This window comes from Choloepus didactylus, chromosome 18 (assembly GCF_015220235.1).
Source record: "Choloepus didactylus isolate mChoDid1 chromosome 18, mChoDid1.pri, whole genome shotgun sequence".
NCBI lineage: Eukaryota > Metazoa > Chordata > Mammalia > Pilosa > Megalonychidae > Choloepus > Choloepus didactylus.
In genome coordinates, this window is record NC_051324.1 from 15,473,631 (window position 1) to 15,493,849 (window position 20,219).

Genomic DNA, 20,219 nt, shown 5'->3' on the forward strand with positions numbered 1-20,219 from the left:
TCCATGCACCTCCCAGAAGTGTGGAAGGGAAGGGAGATAGCTGATGAGAATGAGGCAAGTTTCATCCTTCATTGGAGGGAATTTGTGGGAGACTAATTGGAGGTGATCAGGACCAGACTGGCCTACTGAGAAGGTGGCTCAGGCCCTCTGGAGGAAGGACTGGAGTGTGAGAGCTGGAGGCAGGGAGACCAGTGAGGAAGAGCAGGCAAAGGTCCAGGAGAGAGAAGATGGTGGCTCCAACCAGAGAACGGACAGGGCGTGGACAGACATGCATGCGTCCAAGAGCTCTGCTGGAGGGCCCCAGAAGGTGATGGAGAGGGAGAGGACTAGACGGATCCTCAGGTTTCTGGCTTGGGTTTGTGGAAAACAATACCGTTCACTTTGGACAGAAGAACAGGAGTGATGTTCAACAGGCAGATGGTAAGTTCCCTGGAGTCCCTGCACCCTGGACCACGTTACAATGCAGTAAACTTCTAAGAGTGCTTACTGTGTAGATGGAGCAGAGCGAACAAGACAGAAACAGGAGAGATGCAGACAAAGGAAACCAGGAGACCAAGAGGCAGAAACAGAAGATCGGAGACCGATCTTCTCTAGAAGGACTATTTGCACAGCGCATGATGGGGGACTGAGCTGCAGAGAGGAGCCAGGGCTGCACAGCAAGCCAGAGGCAGGGGCTCCAGTCTCCTGCCTCCCAGTCCAAGTTCCCTTGTCTCCACTACCCCCAACCCCACCCCACCCCACCCCCTGCCAGGCCTCCCTAGGCTTCCTCAAGTCTGATTCCAAAATTGATCTTCATTATTCACAGATTCCATATTTGTGAATTTGTCTAGTCGCTAAAATTTATTTATAACCCAAAATCAATGCTCGCAGCACTTTTGCGGTCATCTGTGAACATGCACAGAACAGCAAAAATTTGAGTCACCGATGTACACATTCCCAGCGGAGGTCCAACAAGGCCACGCTCTGCCCTCTTGTTTCAGCTCTCACACTGTAAACAAGTGCTTTTTCATGGGATGTTTAGTGCCATGTTCTTTGCATTTTTTGTGCTTTTTGTGGGTGAAGTCACTATTTAAAATGCCCCCAAGCAAAGTGCTGAAGTGCTGTCCAGTGTTCCTAAGCTCAGGAAGGTCGCGATGCGCTTCAGACGTGAGTCATGGTGCTGGTGGCCATGAATTCAGGTTTGACAAATCAACAGTTCATATTAAATAAGGTGTCTCTAAACAGAAACACATAAAACAAGGCTATGTATTGATCAGTTGACAAAACTGTTGTGACCAGAGACTCACAGGACCAGGAACCTCACCCTGTGTTTCCCCAGGGGCAATCATTTACTAATTCAGTGTTCTCAGTGACTTTATAGAATAGAATTACAATGAATAACAAGAATTCACTGTAACAAGCACAAGCCAGTGGTGGCAGGCAGGCCATCTGTCCAACTGCAGGAGGAAGACTGGGTCTGTCTGGCAGCCACACATGAGGGAGGATCCCAGGACCTCCACCCTCACCCCAAGGCCACTGCAGACAAGACCTTGCACCCTCCTGCCTGCAAGTGAGCTGAGAGGCCGGTGCCAGCCGCAGCCCCACTCACCGCCTGAGAAGCCCAGGGCTCTCTGGCCAGCTCAGGAGGGCTCTCTGGAGACTCAGACTCATGGGGAACAAGTATGAGAAAATAACCAAGGCAGCCACAGGACCAGCAAAGGGTCTAAAAGACTGGGCTTCCTGCAATGACAAGATGTATCCCTCACATCTGCTCCAGGTGTTCCAGTTGCCAAGCCTCATCCAAACCGCCAGTAATAAAGGGGGCCCACCTGTGCCAGCTGCAGAGCTTGGCGCCATGCACAGTTTGTCCCTGAGACCCTCAGCAACCCTGGGAAGTGAACATCGTGGTTGTCTTTCCTCAACTGAGCAAACCAAGGCTCAGAGACATTCGGTAACTTGTCTGAAGTGTCACGGCTAGTAAATGAAGAAGCTGGGCTTTGGACCAGGTCTGCACACTTTTTCAGCCCAGATGCTTTAGCAGCAGTACCACCCCACAACTTGGTTTTAATGACTTTTCAAAAACTAAGAGGAAATATTAAATAAGATACTGTTTACAGCCATGCACTGTAAGTGGGAAACACATTATAAATATAAGGCATTGCTTTTATTGTTTTTTATTAGTATTCAGGGTCACGGATTTTTATCTTGCCTGTTTCAGATTAAATCTAAACAAAGCACTATCAATTATTATCATCATTTCATAAAAGAAAAAAATATTTTCAATGCCAGAAGATGTAGGTAAGACATAACTGTGGGATAAAAAGAAGTCGTCTCAATTGAATACATTCAACTTTATGGAAAAAACACATTACAGCACTGTTTTCCTCTTTGTGGAAAATGTTAGGCTTCCACTCGGGAGCCACTGGCCTAGATGAACTCTGTGCTTCCATTTCAGCTCCAACATTCTTCTGAGCACCTTCTATTATTCTTTACCAAATAAGAATCCGCTTAAGAAGCAGAATTTGATGACAGCCTTCAGCAACATAATTCTGACTAAGATCTATAGCCAACAAATTAAAAAAAAAAGAGAGACTATGCCCCTACTTAGGCACAATTTTTCCAGCCGGGTTCAGAAGGCACCAAATCTCATCAATTCAACTGGTCTGTGGGAAGCCAAGCTGTGGTTTGGCACTGTGGCGACAAGCCCCACATCACTGTGTGCTTCACGCAGAGGCTGCTGCTGTGGTTTCCTCTTCCTGAGGCCCAGAAAGAATGATCTGGGCTCTTTTCCTCTCTCAGGTTCCTGAGGAATGTGGAGACATCCTCCTGGCACCAAGCCCAGTTGCTCCCAGCCTACAAGGGCTGAGGAAGGAAAACTGGCCCCTCTCTGTCCTGCCCCACCTGTTGCCTGTGGCCTCCTGGCCCGAGCCTTGGGGGTGCTCCTTACAGAGGCACTCCTGCCTACCTGCCCCCAAGAGGCTTTGTCTATGAATTGCCCCCGAAAGTTAGATGCCTGAAAGCTTTCTGGAAGGCCTGTACACCCACCCACTCAGGGTTGGCCCCTGGGCCGGTAAAGGCTGGTGTCACAGGTGCCCTGCACTCAGGACAGCATCTGAGGAATGGAAGAGCCTGGAGCAAGGCCTCAGGCTTGAGCCTGGGGAGGTGATGGGCAGGGTGGGCTGAGGCCCCCAAAGCTGCAGCCACAGCTCCAAATAGCACAAGAAAGAAGTATAGAAATACATAAAATGTAATCCATGGTTTTCTCTTAGGGATAGGATTATAAGGGATCCCCAAATGCACAGGTAGACTCTCCTCTCCAACCCCTGGCTCTTGCGAAACTCAACACCACCAACAGCAAGCTGATTCAGCTCAGACTCTGCCCACCAAGATGTCTTGAGGTTACTAAGTCAGCAAACTGACATATCTTTACCAGGTCTCTTAGGTCCAATCCTGTGCTCATTCCCCTGAGAAAACCCAGGCAGAAGAAAACGTGGAGAATATGATGCAAAGGACAGCAAGGACTTGGGAAGCCCTGGGCTCTGCAGAAGCAGCCTCTTTACAAAAACGTTTGGCAAAGCCTCAAACAGGTGCCTCTGACCTCATTCACCAGGGTCACCACCACCATCCATGATTCCCTGGTGTTGTGTCACCCAAAGGAGACTGTCTCAAAGGCACACGAGGTCTTGCTCCCCATCCCTGTCCTTCTCTCTTTCTCTTCCCACTTGCAAATGACACCCATGAGGCTTTCCATGGGCCCATCTGTTCTGGAGGGCTCACCTTCCCCCCTCACCAGCCCCAGGTCTCTCACTCGGGTCTGAAACCAGGGCTGCCAAGTCTGGGGGATCCAAGAACCCAAGGAGCTCAGTGACACGGCAGAGAGGGGCCCAAACCCAGGCAAGTGACCCCTAGACCCTTGGATCCCGCCTACAGGCAAGGTGGTGGTGATCTGAATGGACACAGGAGGGGATTCAGGTCCAGGGAGCTCTGGCCCATCCCCAGGGAAGCAAAGACTCTCAGGGGACGACGGGCTTCACTCACGCTGCTTCTCCTGGAGGATGCTGGATGTGCAGGGTGCAGTCCCTTCTCCTGCAGAAAAAGAAAAGAAACATGAGCACAGATTCCCCACATCACTGTTGACTAAATACCCCATTTCCTAGGGAGGCTACTTGTGGCTGCCTCTTCCTCTCTTTTTGAGCTGCCCCCTCCCTGGAGCTGGGGGTGGGCAGAGCTATTTCCCACCTCTTCGTGCCTTCCCGCCTCTGCCCTACACAGCTCTTGGTTCTTTCTGCAAAGCCAAGCATGGAGCCATGATGTCAGTGCCTGGGGAAGAGGGCCTGGCTCCTCCTCCTCCAACCTTTCACCTCTGTCTTCCTCTCTATACACGTTTCTCTGTGCACTGCTCTTCTCTACACACGTTCTCTGTCCACATTGTCCATCAGCGTTGAACGTCGGGTCCACGTAGATGGATGCCAAGTCTCCATCTCCAGCCCACACCTCTCCTAAGTTCTTGACCTGCTTATCCCACTGCCTCCTGGGCACCTCCTCTGGTTATTTCACGGCTCCCTCCCCTCACTGAGGCCACAGTGAAGGTCCAGCACTGCTCCTCTTCCTGCATCCCCTGCCTCCATGGAAGGCACCTGGGGTCAACCATGACTCTTTACCCTCCCTCATTCGCGTATTCAACCAGTCAAAAAGTACTGTGGAGTCCACCTCCTTATTCCCTCCCTCTCCATGTAAATCAGGCTCCACGGTGGCGGGGATTTCTGTGTTGTTCCTGGTGTGGCCCCGGGCCTTGAACAATGCTCCTCAGTCAATATGTGTTGAATGAATAAACAAAACTCTGCCCCCCACTGCCAAATACAGAACTCCTCCTATCGCATCCCATCTCATGGAACCATTGCTTCTTTCTTTTTTAATGAAAAACACTTTTTTTCTATATTATGAAAGTAATACAAGCTCCTTACTGAAAATTTGGAAAGCACTAAGAAGTATAAGAAGGAAAAAAAGATCCCTTATAATCCCATCACTGAGAGAAAACCATGGATAACATTTTATGTATTTCTATACTCATTTTTTTTAAATCAAAGTAGCCTTTTGAGAGCCAGGGCTATGCCATTTATCGCATTATTCCCCATATCTAGCTCAATGGCTGGCTCATCAGAGGCATGTGTAAATGATAAAGAAGCACAGAATATACTTTCTGCACTTCATGTTGAAGGATAAAAAGTTCCCCAATAAAGTTACAAAACCTCCATAAACATCATTCCAATGCATATATAATATTCTATTGGGATAATATATCATGGTTTGCTTTACAATTATCCTGCTGGTGGACAGTTCCAAAATTTCACGATTATAATTACTACTGCAGTGAACATCCTTTTGGTCAAAGCTCTCTCTACTCTTTCCATAAGGATAATTTCCTTATAAACACCTATAGGAGAATTCTGGGTCGTAAGTCAGGAAACTTGTTAAGGATCCCGACGTTTATTGCCTGATGGCTTTGCAGCAAGATTGTACCTTCTAACTTACATACCATGCCCATCTGCTGCAGAAGGAAGCCCTTGTCTCAACAAATCCTCAATTCCACAGCATCTTCGTTGATCTGTCTGATTTCTCTGCCTCCCACATTGCCAGATTAATCTTTCAAAAGCTAGCTCTGTCCAGGCTACTCTTGCTTCAAACCCTCCATCAGCTCCTCGTCACCAAATTCTGAGTCTGACAGACAAAAGCATCTCCATAAAGTAGACTCTGCCTAACTCTCCAGCCTTTTCCAACCACCTTCTGTGTGCCAGTTTGGATGTATTATGTTCTCCCAAAATGCCTTGTTCTTTGATACAATCTTGTGGGGGCAGACTACTAGTGTTGATTATGTTGGAACCTTCAGATTGAGTGTTTCTACGGAGATGTGACCCACCCAACTGTGAGTGACATCTTTGATTAGGATGTGACCTCTTGATTGAATGTTTCCATGGAAATGGGGCCATACCCATTCAGAGTGGGTCTTGATTAGTTCACTGGAGTCCTATAAAAAGAGCTGCAACTTACAGAGACATTTTGAAGATGACCGTTGAAAGCAGAGTTTTGCTGATGCTTTGGAGGTACTAGCCCAGAGTTTGCCCTGAGAAGCTGACACAGAGACATTTTGGAGAAAGCCATTTTGAAAAACAACCTGGGAGCAAGCAGATGCCAGTGATGTGCCTTCCCAGCTAACAGAGGTTTTCTGGATGCCAAGGGCCTTTCTCCAGTGAAGGTACCCTATCACAGATACCTTACCTTGGACACTTTATGGCCTTAAGACTGTAACTGTGTAACCAAATAAACCCCCTTTATAAAAGCCAATCCATTTCTGGTGTTTTGCAAAATGGCAGCATTAGCAAACTGGAACATCCTGCCTCCCCTCCATCAAATCACTTTTTCTGAATCCACCCTGCACAGCCCAACTCCATACCTTCACCCACATCAGTAAAAACGTTTCTGCCTGGAGCACCTGAAGGCTTTTCCACCTCTTTTGTCAAAATGTGTTGTATCTATCCCCTGGGCTGAGTTGAGAACCAAGACCAGGTCACCTCTTCGATGAAGCCCTCCCTTGTTCCTGACGCCTCAATTCTCAGGACCCGCCCCTCTGTCTGAACCATCGAGAGTCAGCTTGGGGTCCCAAGGCCAGCACAGGGCCAGACTCAGCAAAGGCCAGTTTCCTTCCCTCTCAAACTCCTTTCTTGAGTTCACTCACACCCATCATTTCCCTCCCCAACCTGACCAAAAGCCCAAACCTAAACCCCAAAGGAGCTGGAGAAAGTCCCCCTGGCCCCCACAATGAGGCAGGAATCAGAGAATTGGGGTCCCCAGTCCTCAGCTCACCAAACCCCAGTCTCCTGAAAGCCAGTCAGTCGCTGGTTCTGTCGGAGCCCCCAACGATCTGCAGCCAGGGAGACACAGGACCTCGGCATCAGGACCCCAAGCTCTGCTGGCTCTTCTGCTCCGTAGGTTTTGGGACCAGTTACACCCCCACCTGTCTCAGCCTTGATTTTCCTCATCTGTCCAACGGGAAGTTGCACTCAATCATGCTGAAGGCTTCCTCCAGCTCTCCCTTTTCTGCTCCCAGAGCTGGGTGCCCTGGGCCTGAGGGATGGCAAGAGTGTGGCCAGGCTGGGGGACTGGGGATGTGGGGTAAGCAAGGTAGAGGCCAAATTTCCAGCCTAAAAGCTCAAGGCAGAAGCCAGATCATGCTGCCTAGGAGCAACCATGTTTTCTTCACTTAAGTGTGCTGGCAGAGCCTACCAGATATGGGGCGTGACTCCCTGAGGAATGTGTCAGCAGCTTCCCCAGGAGACGTGATGAAGGGCTCCAAGGCACAGAGAGAAGCCACCTCCAGGCCTCTCCTCCCATGTGAAACTGCCTTGGTCCCTTCCCTGCAGAACTTATGGGCAGCTCCAGCTTAGGAAACTCTACCACCTCCTCTGCCAGCAACCCAGGGCTGAAAGGCAACTCCTTTCCAAACCAGGTGCCTACCTCTCCTGTGAAGCCTCTCCAGATGCTCCCCAGAATCCAGCACACTGCTTCCTGCAGCGTTCTGCCTGCCAGGGCTGCCTTCACAGCTCACGTCACCTGAAAGCTGGTCTGTCTCCCTTCTCCACGGGATCGGGGACCCTTAGAGTACAGGGCCCACCAGCTGCCAGAATCCCATCTTCCCTTCCCACCACCTGCTGCTCCAACCCAGGGCAGACAGGCAGCCTCCAAGGGCATCTCCATCACCACACCAGAATGCACTGGGTAACTGGAAACAGCCAAGTACGAGGCTTGCTCCCACAGACTTACCTACTGAATGCTCTGTGACACTGCCAGCCCAGGACAAGGATGGCCACTGCCACACCCTACCCAAGACACCATGGGCCATGCATGCGTGACCCCAACCTTCCCTGTGCCCAGGTCCCTGCTGCGGGTGGGGGTTGGGGGGCAGCAGCTGTCACTGGGTGGGGACAGGGAGGAGGAAGCTGGGCAGGGCCCGGGGAGCCAGAGGCAGGGAAGAGGGCCCCAAGAACTTGTCCCGGGAAGCAGAGAGATGGTGGGAGGCAGGCCCACTCATCAGTGGAATCTCCAAGCCTCCAGCAAATGCTCCATTGTCCCACCTGACTTCACTTACAAATCACAAAATCGAAATTAGGATTATTTCGTACTATGAGAATTAAATCCCAAACCTGGGCCCTTTGGAATAAGGGCTCATGCATCTGCACTGGCTGCATGCCCTGACTACAGCACAAATGCCTCTGGCATTCATGGGCACCTGCCATGCTCCAGATGCAGGGGGGAAGGGGAGAGGAGTCTAGCAAGGGACAAGCCAGCACCCATTCATCGTCTCCATGTTCTCATGCCAGGCTGATACCAGCTACTACCTAGGCAGGGTCTGGTGTGCAGGAGACTCCCATTTATGCTGATGAGATGATAATTCCATTCAATGCTTTCATTACCAGAAAGTTAATCTGACTTTGAGCACGGGCAGGATTTTTTTTTAATTGAACAGGTGGATGATTTTTTAATTATTAGAGAAGTCGTAGGTTGACAGAAAAAACATGCATAAAATAGAGTTCCCATATGCTACCCTGTTATTAACACCTTGCATTTGAGTGGTACATTTGTTACAATTCATGAAAGAACATTTTTATAATCATAGTCCACGTTTTACAAAAAGCTTCACTGTTTCTGGACAGGATTTCAATAGGCAGTAATGTCTGAAGGGGAAGTGGGGCCAGGGCATGGGGGGTGGAGGGCCAGGGTGGGCAGGAGCACTGAGGTGGGGAGAGGCCAGAAGGCACATGTCATTGAAGTGTCAGTGTAGAGGGTGAATGTGGGGGAGGAGAAGGAAAACTGGGGAGCCCTCAGAGCCAACCCCATGAGTATGGACTTCAATGTATAAATGGTAAAGGCTGTTCCTGGACATGCAGAGTGCTTCCCAGTCTGCCTAGTGCTTTCCTACCACTACATCACTGAAATCTCACACCTGTGAGGGAAAGATATCAGACCCCTTTGCAGGTGAGGCGACAGAGGCTCAGAAGGATAAAGTCACTTCCCCAATATTTAGATCGGGTCCCTGACACCCCATTTCCGATGAGGGCTCCTCCCACCACCTCAGCCCTGCCTCTTATTGGGGGAGCTTTCTAGAGTAGGGCTTTCCTGGGATGGCTCAGGCACTGTGAGCAGTGCATCCTGAAGTCGGAAGCCCAGGATGCAGTGATGGCTGTTGATAAGTCAGGGGGTGAGGGACAAAGGCCAGCCTAGGCTGCGAGTGAGAGAGGGGAGGGAGAAAGGGATGTTTGTGAGGGGGGCGGAGGGGAGGTGATCAGAGGCTTGGGGACCAGTCAGTGTTTCCCCTCAGGCTCAGTCTCTTCAGTATCCAAGAACCTGCTGGTGAAGCCACTGGCCTGGAGAAGAATGAGCTTGAAGACAAGGTGAGTGGGGAACCGAGAGAGCAGGAAGCCCCTCTATTGCGCAGCCTAGGCCAGCTGCATCTTCCCTCGTGGCAAAGCAGCCAGAGAAGGGAGGCATCTGCTGCAAATACCAGCTTCCTGATTAGCAGACTCCCAGAAGGAGGGCGATTAAGCAACTGTGAAGCTGGCTTAGCCACTGCCTAAATGAGACCCCACTTGGCCTGGAGCTTCCCGGGCCCCTGGGTCCCGACAGCCTTGCCTCATCTGGAGTTTTCAAGTGCATAAGCTGCCAGAAACTCCCTGCAAATAGGGCTAGCTGAACAGAGAGGACTGGGAAGCAGGCAGTCAGGGCTTCATCCTCTCCTAGGCTCCAGCCCTGCTAATCCTGCCAGGCCCAAGCTCACAGTCCCGGGAGTCTGAGCCATATCATCTTCTCCAAGAAGGTACCTGCTAATGGCTTCCTGGGTGAGTTCATATTTCTTCTTCCCAATCTCCTTCCAACAAACCGGGAGCTCCTCCCCACCCCCATCCCCACCTCCCACCCCCACCCACGCACACCGCCAAGAACAAGGGAAGCAAAATTTGTAGCCAGGAACAGAAGCACTTTCAATAAACACCCAAAATAGGAGAGTCTTCCTGTCTCTAAGGAGAGGCCCGAGTTGCTTCTGGGGAAGCAAATCAAACAGACTGACCCTGGGGGAGAAGGAATTGGGAATTCTTCTTACAGGACAGGAAGTGTCTGGGCAGATCCCATTGAGGGAGGATCGAAGCAGCTGAAGCAAAGGATGTCCACTGGGGTGGTCCTGGTAACTCAGCTCGCCAAGCATGGCAGAGAAGGAGAAACCCACAGCCCCCTCCCTGCTCAGGGTGTTCCCCAGACACTCCTGAGCTACTGCTGAGTGGCAGTTTCAAGCAGGTTCTAAAAAACGGCTCCTAGCTCTCCTGCTTAAACCACCCCATGGATGCCCAGGACTCTCTGGAAAAGTCCCCAACTCCTCAACCCGGCATTCGAGGCCTTCCTCTGCTGTTTCTGCCTTCCTCCACCTGCCTCTTCTCTGAGATGACCCCGCCTCTCTTCACCACACCCCAGACCACCACCTTACACCCCCAGCCCAATATCTCACTCGCCAAGCTTTGTTAAGGATGAACTTTGCTTGTTTCCCCAAATTTCCCTGCCTTCCCATGCCTCTCTCCAGGTCTCTGCAGCTGCTGTTCCCTGTGCTGTGCCATCCTCGTTGCCTGTCCAGACCCCAGAAAATCTTCCTTAGTTCCTCATGTCTCTTTGGTCCCTTTCTACTTTGTTCTCATTTCTGAGTCCATTTCTGAGTCATCTGTTGTCTCCAGCATTGACCAGCACAGGGTATCAGTGCAAGTGTGCTGAGTGCACACGTGAGCAAGGGAACACCTGGGTGCATGATGAGCCCCAACTGTTTTGAGTTTAGAAAGAGGGGTAAAGCACACACCGAGAAAGGTACAGATTTAGGCAGACTGGTCAGTGCTGCAGGTGAGGGACCAACAAAGCTGGGGGGGGGGGGGGCAGGTAAGGTAAGGCCTAGAAGTCAGGAATGTCAGAACCAGAGATAACCGTGGGATCCTCAGACTTGGCAATGATGTGATAGTCCCCTTTATAATGTTCCTCATGGTAGCTATTCCAGGACCATTTGATTCCTGCAGTGATGGGGAACTCACTAATCCTGGACAATTATAATTGTTAGAACAAAGACTGGAATCAAATTGTAGATGGTCTTACATGCCAGGGTGGGGAATTTATACTTCATTCAACAGGCAGTTAAGAATAATTGCCAATTCCCAAGCCAGGCCAAAGGATAAAGGTTGAAACTGATTGTGTTTTAAAACTTCAACTTTCATATGAGACCAAGGGAATAGATATCTATTTGGTACAGGATCTAAATTTTCTAAACGGTACAACTCTACAGTCGATTTGTTCAAACACCACAATTGCATGGAACTTTGAATAGGAAATGAGATACAGTAGGTTAGTATAGGCTGGAGTGAAATAGTGACACATCCTAGAGTAATTTGGGCAGATAATAAAAAATATATTTACAGCCTCCCACTCCCCAGCCCCGAGGATCTGGGGGAAGGTGCGGATGTGTTGGACATCCTCACCTGGACTGGTGTTGATGTTGTCACAAACATTGGGACTGGCAGTTTGATATGCTGAGCCCCCAAGCATGGGACTTGCCCTTATGAAGCTCATTACCACAAAGGAGAGTCTAAAGTTGTATGTAATGGTGCCTAAGAGTCTCCCCCTGAGTACCTCTTTGTTGCTCAGATATGGCCCTCTCTCTCTCTAACTGAGCCATCTCGACAGGTGAACTCACTGCCCTCCCCCCTACGTGGGACCCGACTCCCAGGGGTGTAAATCTCCCTGGCAACGCAGAGTATGACTCCCGGGGATGAATGTGGACCCAGCATCGTGGGACTGAGAGTATCTTCTTGACCAAAAGGGGGATGCAAAATGAGACAAAATAGTTTCAGTGGCTGAGAGATTCCAAATGGAGTCAAGAGGTCACTCTGGTGGACATTCTTATGCACTATATAGATAACACCTCTTAGGCTTTAATGTATTGGAATAGCTAGAAGTAAATACCTGAAACTACCAAACTCCAACCCAGCAGTCTGGGCTCCTGAAGACAATTATATAATAATGTAGATTACAAGGGGTGACAGTGTGATTGTGAAGACCTTGTGGATCACACCCCCTTTATCTAGTGTATGGATGAGTGGAGGAATGGGGATAAAAACTAAAGGACAAATGGGGTGGGATGGGGGGATGATTTGGGTGTTCTTTTTTCACTTTTATTTTTTATTCTTGTTCTGGTTCTTTCTGATGTAAGGAAAATGTTCAGAGATAGATTGTGGTGATGAACGCATAACTATGTTATCATACTGTGACAGTGGATTGTATATCATGGATGATTGTATGGTGTGTGAATGTATTTCAATAAAACTGAATTTAATTAAAAAAAAAAAAGAATAATTGCCAATTCCATAGCAGAATATTACCAGATTTATATTTTAGTAGCATCATGCTAGGATTGAATACAGATGGTAAACTGACAGCATCATCTAGTTTTTTTTCCTCCTGCCCCAAAGCCCTAGGAAATAACACAAATATATTTATATAAATTAATCTTTAGTAGTGTTGTAAAATATGAAGGTGTGTCCTTCATAGCAGACCATGTATGAGAGGCATCCTTGAAAAGTAGAAGGCAGAGAGATCTGATTGATGGAGGCAGAAATGGCTACATAATTTGTAGGCCCCAGTGGAAAATGAAAAGGCAGGCCCTTTGTTCAAAAATTATTAAGAATTTCAAGATGACAATGGCGAGCATTAAAGTAAGTGCGTTATACTTCTAAGTAATATGCCACATTAATAGAATAGAGGACAAAACCATGTTATCTCAATCAACACAAAATTCAACACTCTTTAATGATAAAAACACTAAGCAAACTAGGAATACAGGGAATTTCCTCAACCCTATAAAGGGCTTTACAGAAAACCCACAGTTAACATCTTACTGAATGATGACAAACTGAAAACGTTCCCCATAAGATCAGGAAAAAGACAAAGATACCCTCTCTTACCCCCTCTATTAAGTATTGTACTGGAGGGTCTAAAAAAGGAAATTATACAATAAAGAGAAGTAAAAGTTATCCAGATTAAAAAGGAAGAACTACTACTATCTCTATTTGCAGATGACATGATCTAGTATATAAAAAATGCTAAGGAATAACTTTAAAAACCTACTAGAACTAATAAAAGAGTTCACAGCAGGGTTACAGGATATAAGAGCAATATACAAAGATCCATTGCATTTCTATAGGCTTGCAATGAACAATCTGAAAATTAAATTAAGAAAACAATTCAGTTACAATAGCATCAAAAAGAATAAAATACGAATAAATTTAACAAAATATATTCAAGGCTTGTATACTGAAACTATAAAACATCATTGAAAGAAATTAAATAAGACCTAAATAAATGTAAAGACATCCCATGTTCATGGATTGAAGATTTGCTATTGTTAAGATGGGAATGCTCCTAAAATTGATCTACAGATTCAACAAAAGCACTATCAAAATCCCAGCTGGCATTTTTTGCAGAAATTGACAAGTTGTCCTTAAAATTTATTGGGAAACGCAAGGAACCCACAATAATCAAAACAATCTTGCAAAAGAAGACCAAAGCTGGTAGACTCCCACTTCCTGATTTCAAAACTTACCATATATAATAATACTGTGTGGTAGGTACTGGCATAAGGATATAGATAGATAAAGATATAGATATAGATATAGATATAGATATAGATATAGATATAGATATAGATATAGATACAGATAGAATATTGTCTAGATATGGATATAGGGAGATGGGGACAGAGAGAGACAGAGAGAGAATAGAATTGAGAGTACAGAAATAAGCCCATACCTCTGTGGTTAACTGATTTTCAACAAGAGTGTGAAGACAATTCAATGGAGGAAAGAATACTCTTTTCAATAAATAATGCTGGGACAAATGGATATCTACATGCAGAAAAATGAAGTTGAAACTCTGTTTTACACCATATAAAAAACCAACTGAAAGCAGATCAAAGACCTAAAAGAAACCGTTAAAACTATAAAATTCTTAGAAGAAAACATAGGGGAAAATCTTTGTGACCTGGGATTAGGCAATGGTTTCTTAGCTATGGCACCTAAAGCACAAGCAATAAAAGAAAATATAGATAAATTGGACTTCATCAAAATTTTAAAATTTTGTTCTTCAAAAGACATCATCAAGAGAGTAAAAAGACAATCCACAAAATGAGAGAAAATATTTGGAAATCATATATATGATAAGAACCTAATGTCCAGTATATATAATGAGGGAGATCCAAGATGGCAGATTAGGAGAGATACAGCAAAATTCTCCTCCACGTAAAACACTAAATAGAAGACAGAAAGTGCTCAAGAATAGTGGTTCCAGGGTCTCACTGGCTGGACAGGAACTTATATATCCATAGTGATTTAGCACTTGGAGAAACTGAGAGATTGCATTTGGAGTTGCATAAGTGTTGGATCCAGAGAGCCACTGGGGAAACAGCAGCTGGTGGAAGCTGCAGTTGATTGCAGTAGGGAGTGCCTTCCACACCCCAGGCACCTGCCTCAGTATCTGGCATGTGTGATAGCCCTTTGCTCACTCACAGCTAAAAGCCTCCAAGCCAGGGATGAGCCACTGCAGCAGGTGGATGATCGTGGATGTAGGTAGTTTCCATTCCCAGTGCCACCATCTTTGCAGCAGGTTGGAAGACACCCCTTTGTAGCACCGCAGTGGATTGCTTCCTTAAGTGAATTTGGGATTCAGCTGGCTTCTGACGGTGCATACTCCTCTTCTGCAGAAGCCCACAGAGTGCACAGCCTAGAGGCAGGGAGCTGCACAGAAGTGCCAGGAACCCTACACCAAGCCCAGGGACTTAGGGGCCCATGGCAGAGAGGGACTGTGGGGAATCTGACCTGAAGGGTTAGACGTGTGCTGCAGCCCAAATGTATTCCAGCTGCAGCCCCAGGAATGGCTGGGAGTACTGAGTCTTCAAGCCCTATTCCCTGCCAAACTGCACAGGACACACCCCCAACCCACAGAGCTGGTGATTCCCACTGCACACAGAAAATTGGTGCACTGATTGGACATCCACATGGTTTGAACCCCACTCGCTGCATAAATGAAGTTGGGGAGAATTGGATTGAGGGTAAGAGGTGTCTTGGCGTACCATCTGCTGGTAGGTCAGGGAAAGTGCACTGCACCAAGCTGTAGCTCAGTCAAATTATAGGTAACTGTTTAAATAAGCCTGCATATCCTAAAAGAACCCTATCAATATAAGCAAATGCCAAGAGGCCAAAACAACAAAAATTATAAAGCACACGAAGAAACCAGAAGATATGGATAACCCAAACACCCAAATTAAAAAAACAGAGGAGACACAGAACTTGGAGAAATTAATCAAAGAAATAATCACAAAAACCAATACCATGGCTCAGGATATAAAGGACATCAAGAAGACCTAGAAGAGCATAAAGAAGAATTTACAAAAGTAAATAAAAAATAGAGGATGTTATGGAAATAAAAGAAACTTGATCAAATTAAAAAGATTCTTGATACACATAGCACCAGATTAGAGGAAGCAGAGGAACAAATAGGCGAACTTGAAGAAAGTATGTTGGAAAGTGAAAGCACTAAAGAATGAATTGTGAAAAAAACAAAAAATTTGAAAAGGATCTCAGGGATATGATGGACAACATGAAGCACACAAATATAAGAGTCATTGGTGTTCCAGAAGGGGAAGAGAAGGGTAAAGGACTAGGAAGAGTATTCAAAAACATTGTTTGGGAGAACTTCCCAAACCTTCTAAATGATGTAAATATGCAAATCATAGATGCCCAACAAACTCCAAACAAAACAAATCCAAATAAACCCACTCCAAGACATATTCTAATCATATTGTCAAATGCTGAAGAGAAGGAGCAAGTTCTGAAAGCAGCAAGGAAGAAGCAATTCACCACATACAAGGGAAACAACATAAGACTAAGTAGTGACTACTCAGCGGCCACCATGGAGGCAAGAAGGCAGTGGTATGATATATTTAAAATTCTGAAAGAGAAAAATTGCCAACCAAGAATTCTTTATCCAGCAAAGCTCTCCTTCAAATTTGAGGGAAGTCTTAAAATCTTCACAGACAAACAAATGCTGAGAGAATTTGCTAACAAGAGACCTGCCCTATGAGAAATACTAAAGGGAGCCCTACCGGCTGAGAAAAAAAGAAAGGAGAGAGAGGTCTAGAGAAGGGCACAGAACTAAAGAGTTTTTGTAAGGGTACATTACAGAAAATAAAGAGAGAAAAGGAAAAAATACATCTGACAAATAAAACCAAAGGATATGATGGCTGATTCAAGAACTACCTTCACAGTAATAACATTGACTGTGAATGTGTTAAACTCCCCAATTAAAAGATATAGCTTGGCAGAATGGATTAAAAAAGATGAACCATAAATATGTTGCTACAAGAGACTCATCTTAGACACAGGGACACAAAGAAATTGAAAATGAAAGGATAGAAAAAATATTCCATGCAAGCTACCACCAAAAGAAAGCAGGACTAGCAATATTAATTTCAGATAAAATAGATTTTAAATGCAAGGATGTCACAAGAGACAAAGAAGGACACTATACTAATAAAAGGGAGAATTCAACAAGAAGAAATAACAATCATAAATGTCTATGCACCAAATCAAGGTGCTCCAAAGTACATGAGACAAACACTGGCAAAGTGAAGGAAGCAATAGATGTTTTCACAATAATTGTGGGAGACTTCAATACATCACCCTCTCCTATAGGTAGATCAACCAAACAGAGGACTAATAAGGAAATTGAAAACCTAAACAATGTGATAAATGAATTCAACTTAACAGACATATATGTAACATTACATCCCAAATCACCAGGATACACATGCTTCTCTAGTGCCCACAAAACTTTCTCCAGAATAGATCATACACATGCTGAGCCATAAAACAAGCCTCAATCAATTTAAAAAGATTGAAATTATTCAAAAGCACATTGTCTGATCACAATGGACTACAACTAGAATTCAATAACCATCAAAGATTTAGAACATTCACAAATATCTGGAGGTTAAACAACACACTCCTAAACAATCAGTGGGTTAAAGAAGAAATAGCAAGAGAAATTGCTAAATATCTGGAGACAAATGAAAATGAGAGCACAGCATATCAAAACTTACAGGATGCAGCAAAGGTGGTATTGAGGGGGAAATTTATAGCTCTAAATGCATACATTAAAAAGGAAGAAAGAGCTAAAACCAAAGTACTAATGGTACAACTGAAGAAGCTAGGAAATGAACATCAAACTAATACTAAACCAAGCAGAAGAAAAGAAATAAAAAGGATTAAAGCAGAAATAAATTACATAAAGAACCAAAAAAAAAAATAGAGAATAAATAAAATCAAAAGTTTGTTCTTCAAGAAGATCAACAAGCCCTTAGCTAGACTGACAAAATCAAAGGAGAGGAGACCCAAATAAACAAGATAATAAATGAGAAAGGGGACATTACTGCAGATCCCGAAGAAATTTCAAAAATCATAAGTGGATGCTATGAACAACTGTATGCCAACAAACTAGATAATGTAGAGGAAATGGACAACTTACTGGAAACACATGAACAACCTAGAATGTCCAGAAAAGAAATAAAAAACCTCAACAAACCAATCACAAGCAAAGAGATCCAATCAGTCATCAAAAGGCTTCCCATAGATAAATGCCCAGGGCCAGATGGCTTCACAGGGGAATTCCACCAAACTTTCCAAAAAGAACTGACATTAATCTTACTTAAACTCTTTCAAAAAATTGAAGAAAATGGAACACTACCTACCTCATTTTATGAAGCTAACATCACTCTAATACAAAAACCAGGTAAAGATGCTACAAGAAAGGAAAACTACAAGCCAATCTCCCTCATGAATATAGACACAAACATTCTCAACAAAATACTTGCAAATAAAATCCAAAGACACATTAAAAAAATCACACACCATGACCAAGTGGGGTTCATTCCAGTCATGCAAGGATGGTGCAACATAAGAAAATCAATCAGTGTATTACAACACATTAACAAATCAAAAGGGAAAAATCAAATGATCTTCTCAATAGATGCTGAAAAAACATTTGACAAAATCTAGCATCCTTTTTTGATAAAAACACTTCAAAAGGTAGGAATTGAAGGAAACTTCCTCAATATGATAAAACCACAGTCAGCATAGTACTGAATGTCAAGAGAATGAAAGCCTTCCCTCTAAGATCAGGAACAAGAAAAGTATGCCTGCTATCACCACTGATATTCAACATTGTGCTAGAAGTGCTAGCCAGAGTAATCCAGCAAGACAAAGAAATAAATGGCATCCAAATTAGAAAGAAAAAAGTAAAACTGTCATTGTTTGCAGATGGTATGATCTTATATTTGGAACACCCTGAGAAACTGGCGACACAGCTACTCGAGCTAATAAACAAATTTAGCAAAGTAGTGGGATACAAGATTAATACACATAAGTCAGTAATGTTCCTATACACTAGATATGACCTAACTGAAGAGACATTCAAGAAAAAGATTCCATTCTCAATAGCAACTAAAAAAATCAAGTACCTAGGAATAAACCTAATGAAGGATATAAAAGACCTATACATAGAAAATTACATAACTTTACTAAAAGAAATAGAAGGGGACCTAAAAAGATGGAAAATTATTCCATGTTCATGGATAGGAAGACTAAATGTCATTAAGATGCCAATTCTACCCAAACTCATCTACAGATTCAATGCAATCCCAATCAAAATTCCAACAATCTACTTTGCAGTCTTGGAAAAGCTAGTTATCAAATTTATTTGTAAGGGAAAGATGCCTCAAATTGCTAAAAACATTCTAAAAAAGAAAAACAAAGCAGGAGGACTTACACTCCCTGACTTTGAAGCTTATTATAAAGACACAGTAGTCAAAACAGCATGGTACTGGCACAAAGATAGACATATTGATCAATGGAATAGAATTGAGAATTTGGAGATAGGCCCCCAAAACCTCTGAACTGGGACCTAACAGTCTATTCAACAAACGGGGCTGGGAGAGCTGGATATCCATATCCAAAAGAATGAAAGAGGACCCCTACCTCACACCCTACACAAAAATTAACTCAAAGTGGATTAAAGACCTCAATATAAGAGACAGGACCATAAAACTTCTAGGAGATAACGTAGGGAAACATCTTCAAGACCTTGTATTAGGAGGTCGCTTCTTAGACCTTACACCCAAAGCACAAGCAATGAAAGAGAAAATAGATAAATGGGAACTCCTCAAAATTAAAAGCTTCTGTACCTCAAAAGAATTTGTCAAAAAGGTGAAAAGGCAGCAAACTCAATGGGAAAAAATATTTGGAAACTATGTATCTGACAAAAGACTCATATCTTGCATATATAAAGAAATCCTATAAGTCAATGACAATAGTACAAACAGCCCAATTTTAAAATGGGCAAAAGATATGAAACAACATTTCTCTGAAGAGGAAATACAAATAGCTAAAATACACATGAAAAAATGTTCATCTTCCCTAGCTATTAGGGAGATGCAAATTTAGACCATAATGAGATATCATTTCACACCAATTTGAATGGCTTAAACAAACAGGAAACTACAAACGCTGGAGAGAAAGTGGAGACATTGGAACTCTTATTCATTGCCAATGGGACTGTACAATGGTGTAGCCACTCTGGAGGACAGTCTGGCAGTTCCTTAGAAAACTAGACATGAATGGATATTTGCACACCGAAGTTCATAGCGGCATTATTCACAATTGCCAAGAAATGGAAACAATCCAAATGTCCTGCAATAGATGACTGGATAAACAAAATGTGGTGTATACACACTATGGAATACAATGCAGCAGTAAGAAGGAACAAGGTCGTGAAACATATGACAACATGGATGAACCCTGAAGACATAATGCTGAGTGAAATAAGCTAGACACAAAGAGATGTTGTATGTTACCACTAATGTGAACTCTGTGAAAAACATAAAATAAACATTTTACACTAGAATGCAGGGGACCTAGAGATAGACAGCAATTAGTGAAGGGGGAATGATCATCTAATAAGAACAGATAAACTGTTGAGGGTAATCTCAATGTTTTGGGAATGCTCGGCAATGATACGGTTTGTAAATTTTCTTGGGTATGGTAGGAACATGTTGGAAG

At 44.5% G+C, this 20,219-nt stretch overlaps 1 protein-coding gene across 3 annotated transcripts in view; it reads right to left on the reverse strand.

Annotated features, from left to right (window-relative positions):
* Positions 1-20,219, reverse strand: part of PITPNM3 (PITPNM family member 3) — a 129,639-nt gene that overhangs the window by 52,553 nt on the left and 56,867 nt on the right. For all 3 annotated transcript variants that reach the window (XM_037809585.1, XM_037809586.1, XM_037809587.1), the window contains one exon: positions 4,018-4,065. In XM_037809585.1, the coding sequence (XP_037665513.1) occupies positions 4,018-4,065 (48 nt within the window). The remainder of the gene's footprint in view (positions 1-4,017; positions 4,066-20,219) is intronic.